At 51.4% G+C, this 4,315-nt stretch overlaps 1 protein-coding gene across 1 annotated transcript; it reads right to left on the reverse strand.

Moving 5' to 3' along the window:
- Nucleotides 1-292: 292 nt before the first annotated feature.
- txnipa (thioredoxin interacting protein a) lies at nt 293-3,790 on the reverse strand. Its single transcript, XM_061741150.1, has 6 exons — nt 3,450-3,790; nt 2,474-2,549; nt 2,241-2,388; nt 1,482-1,841; nt 1,102-1,401; nt 293-1,017 (listed from the first exon to the last, which is right to left on the reverse strand). Exons 1-6 carry the CDS (start codon nt 3,703-3,705, stop codon nt 970-972), a joined length of 1,188 nt encoding a protein of 395 aa, XP_061597134.1. The 5' UTR covers nt 3,706-3,790; the 3' UTR covers nt 293-969.
- Nucleotides 3,791-4,315: the final 525 nt, after the last annotated feature.

The following is a 4,315-nucleotide window of genomic DNA, read 5'->3' on the forward strand; positions in this document are numbered from 1 at the left end:
CGTGACACAGATATAGATCATGTTTGAGCTGTGGGACAAAGCTGAAGCAGCATGTCAGCATCCGCAAAGTTCAGGAGAAGGTCAGGTCCAAAAAGTTATTTTATATTCCGGTCCCGTTTGAGGAAGTTTGCTCGTTGCTTTTGGAGATTCACTTCCACACAGCTCTCAGGTCTCAGTCAGGGTCCGGGTCCTACCAACCCCCCAATCACCCCGGCCCCAGCAGCAGCGTAACTCCACACGTCCAACCTGCTGTGTGTTCACGCGGTGATGAAGGAAGAGAAGACATCTCCTGAACATTTCAATATTTGTTTATTTTTTATAAAAGTCTCACCCATAGGGTTTCATACAAAAATACCTTTATACATCATGAACATATTGCAAAAACACTCTCACAAATCAGTCGTGAATATATTCTTTGGGCCCTGAAGGAAGGAGCAGGAGAGAGGTGTGACTGGTGTCACACCCTAAGGTGCCTAGCCGGCACATCTCTATCTGCTCGCAGAGAGTCGGGGAGGTGCAGCCCACATCCAGCTGCTCCTCCGGAAATCAACGCGGGACTTTAGATTTCAGACACTCAGCAGCAGAACTCTCGCCAGCAGTAGTAGAGCAGAAGGCATCAAAGTGCAATAAGATACAGGAATAGGGGACTTGTCAAACACTGGTGGACAGAGAAGCCTGAACGCTGACGATGCGGCTTTTGTTCCCACTTGTTCCCATCAGCACCGCTCAGCGGGGCGGCGCTGGCCTGGAATGACGAAGCTGCGGCTTCTCAAGTCCTAGAAGTGTCCGGGAAGCTTATGTTCAGAAATGTAGCGTGTGCCACCCCTGCCTTGCTGGCCAGTATGTCCAGGGGTCCGGTCCAAACCGGGACCAGAGTCTGGATGGGCACAGATGATGGAAGCGTGATCAAGGGCAAGAGGTTCTGTCCACCGCCTCACTCCGACGGGTGTTGCTAGTCCGGATCAGGCTTTAGCAGACCGGCAGCATGCGGGCGTTCCCGTTGTACTCCTCCTCCGTCTGGAAAAACAATTCAGAGGGTTAGAGGCGAGACGGGACCATGGGAACGGACCCAGCAGCAGCGTCAGGCGTTAGGGGGCTTACCTCGGTGTACACGGGCGGCGGGAAGGGGAAGTTGGTGGTGTTCATGAAGATGGGGCTGTCTTCGCCGTCGAAGTCGTCCAGCAGCGGCGTGAGCGGCTGGTCCAGCCGGCAGTCGCGGCTCACGTCGCAGTAGCTCGGCGGGTCCGACGGCATCCGGAGGGACACCCAGCTCTGAGAGGCGTTGCTGACCGAACCCTCCGTGCTGCTCACGCTGTTGCTACGGCTACCCAGGCCGGCGGTCCCGATCACCAGGGGCAGCTCCAGGATCAGCTTGTCGGTGCCGGGGATGTGAACGTAAATCTGGAATACAGCAAACCAACACGTTAGACTGCTGTGGGCTCTCCGGGACCCAGACCCGTCAGACCTGCAGCAGGACTCACCATGAGCGCGTACTCCACCCGGATGATGTTGCAGCCCAGCATGGACGGCTTGATCTTGGGCACCCGGATGGTCTTGCCCTGCCAGGCGTCGCACATGCCCGAGATGATGTGGTTGCCCCGCACCGACGACAGCTTTTGCCGGAACACCTTGGTGCGCCCATTGGCCTGGTAGATGTGCTTGGCGATGATGGCGGCCTTGGGCACCACGATGCGGGAGCACGTGTTCTCAAACTTGGCGTTGATGAAGATGTCTTCGCCCTCGCAGAAGCCCTGCCGGTCGATTTTGGCGTTGAGGGACACTTGTCCGTCGGGAATGAACATCAGGTTGACCTTCTTCTCCTTCATACCGCCTGTAGGAGACTGAGGAGAGACGACAAGATGGAGGTCAGTCACATGCAGTCAGACCGGGGGCGCGGCCCAGAGCTGCTCTGGGGCGTAATGAACCAAGGTCAATCAAATGTGTTACAAATGCAACTTGGGTGGGTCCTGCTCAAGGTTTCTTCCCTCCTAAAGGGGAGTTTTTCTTGCCACTGTTTGGCTTAAGGTTTTTTTCCCACAAGGGGAGTTTTTACTTGCCAGTATTTATGTTATGTTTATGTAATAATTGCTAGGGGGTCATGTTCTGGTCTCTGGAAAGATCCTAGAGACAACTTCTGTTGTAATAGATGCTATATAAATAAAATTTAAACACTTGTCTTTGTTGGGAGTAATTATCTGACGTGTTTCCACCAGGGTGGTGTCGGCGCCCCGTCCACTCACCAGCAGGTCTGGGGTGTTGACGTCCAGCGGCTCCTCCACCTCGAAGGGCTTCTTGCACTCGAGCGTGGCCTGCTGCGGCCGCTCCAGCAGCCCCTTCACGCAGTAGTGTACGTAGCCGAACTTCCCCTTGTAGGACGACACCAGCTGCCTGCAGAACCAGGAAAAACCAGGTCAGCACCAAACCACAGCTCTGCTGCACAACTTTCAAAACAGGACACCAAACTTGGGCTTACCCTTGCTGGGGGAGCTCGAATCCAAACTGGTACTGGTACTTGTTGCCGGGCCTCAGGACCACGGAACCATCCTCATCTGGGGGGGGGAACACATACAAGCACACTTTTAACCACAGTTCATAGCACAGAGAGCATGTTTCTTACTTGCATGTAAACTTCCTGTAGACCTGAGGTCTGCTCAAACTGTCAGCTCCTTTAAATCAGGCCTAAAAACATTACTGTTTACTGAAGCGTACTCTTAAATTAAATACTTACCTGCTGTACTCTACTGCCCTTACTTTTAACAACTTATGCTTTTTGTTATTTTACCTCTTTTCTTATCATTTTATTTCATTTATTTGATATTTATTATTTTACCTTCTTTTCTCATAATTTTATCTCATTTTATTTGTTATTTGCTGTTTAATTGTGTCTCCCCTCTTTTAATGTCGATGTAAATCACTTTGAATTACCTTGTGTTGAATTGTGCTATATAAATAAATTTGCCTTGCCTTAAGAGTATGCTTAAATATCAAATACATGAAATAAAATGATAAGAAAAGGAGGTAAAAAAAATAAAAAGCACAAGCTGTTAAAAATAAGGGCAGTAGAATACAGCAGGTAAGTTTAATTTAGGAGTACGCTTGAGTAAAGTCATGTTTTAACCCTTAAATTAAATACTTTTCAGCAACTTGTGCTTTTTATTATTTTAACTTCTATTCTCATCATTTTATCTCACTTAATTTGTTATTTACTGTTTAATTGTGTCTCCCCTCTTTTAATGTCAATGTAAAGCACTTTGAATTACCTTGTGTTGAATTGTGCTATATAAATAAACTTGCCTTACTTCAACCTGCTGTAATATCACTCATGCATTCTAAAGGCTGATTTATGGTTCCGCGTTACATCGACGCAGAGCCTACGCTGTAGGCTCTGCGTCGATGTAACGCGGAACCATAAATCAGGCTAAACTTTCCCCCGTTCCCCGGGTCCTCACCTGTCGCCTGCTCCGGCAGCCTCAGCAGCTCCTCATGCCGGAGATACTCGCTCTGCTGGCGGCAGCGCTGCTTCCCCTTGGCGTACTCCACCTTGGCGGAGCCCACGGCCACCATCCGCACGGCGGACACCCGCGTCACCTCGTTCACCTCCACCAGGACGTGTCCGGAGAGCCGGTCCCCCCCGCAGTAAAACGTCTTCAGCGGGTCCGAGAACACCACCTGGAAGTTCTTCAGTCTCTTGGTCATGGCCACCATGTTTGCTGCTGTAACGCGAGCAGGTACTAGTTAAAGGTACGAGCAAGGTACTAGAACAGACGCGGCGCTTCTCTGCTGTAAACAAAGGGTGCAGGGGCTTTTATACGGCTGAGCACGAGCCCTCCGCCTGCTCGCCGTGGCTCAACGCGTGAGCAGCGCGCTGATTGGTCGAGATCCTCTGTTTGTGGAGGCTCCAGCCAATCAGCGCGCAGAAGCGGCGCGTGGACAGTGCATGGCCGCCAGAATGCGAGGCATGCGCTGCAGATGCAGGGCAGGAAGTTGGAGAGAGAGTCAGAGAACTGCGTGATTCTGGTAAACACCCTGAACCGTGAGTCACGGCGCCCCGGGGCCCCGGGCCGGGACCTGGGTACTGGGGTGGCCCAGGGTCGGGGTTGTGGAGCCCAGTTTAAGTCTAACTTATGACGTGTCCAAGAACAAAGAAAAGCTAAACTTGAGGAGGGGGGTGTGGGCAATTTAGGTCATCTGAGGAAAAGGAGAAATTAAAGCTGCAAGCAGCGATGAACGGGCCCTCGCGCGTGCAATTTTCACCAATAAAGGTCAAGGACTCTAAACTAAGGCCCCGTTTACACGGAACAAAAACTGAGGCGTT

This window comes from Cololabis saira, chromosome 15, assembly GCF_033807715.1.
Source record: "Cololabis saira isolate AMF1-May2022 chromosome 15, fColSai1.1, whole genome shotgun sequence".
NCBI classification, from domain to species: Eukaryota; Metazoa; Chordata; class Actinopteri; order Beloniformes; family Belonidae; genus Cololabis; species Cololabis saira.

Bases quoted from the DNA above. Each gene is read 5' to 3' on its own strand.
- txnipa (XM_061741150.1), bottom strand. From the start codon at position 3,705: ATGGTGGCCATGACCAAGAGACTGAAGAACTTCCAGGTGGTGTTCTCG. The intron at 2,550-3,449 runs GTGAGGACCCGG...TCCCCCCCCCAG, and splicing joins GCTGCCGGAGCAGGCGACAG to ATGAGGATGGTTCCGTGGTC. The intron at 1,402-1,481 runs GTGAGTCCTGCT...GCTGTATTCCAG, and splicing joins GGGTGGAGTACGCGCTCATG to ATTTACGTTCACATCCCCGG.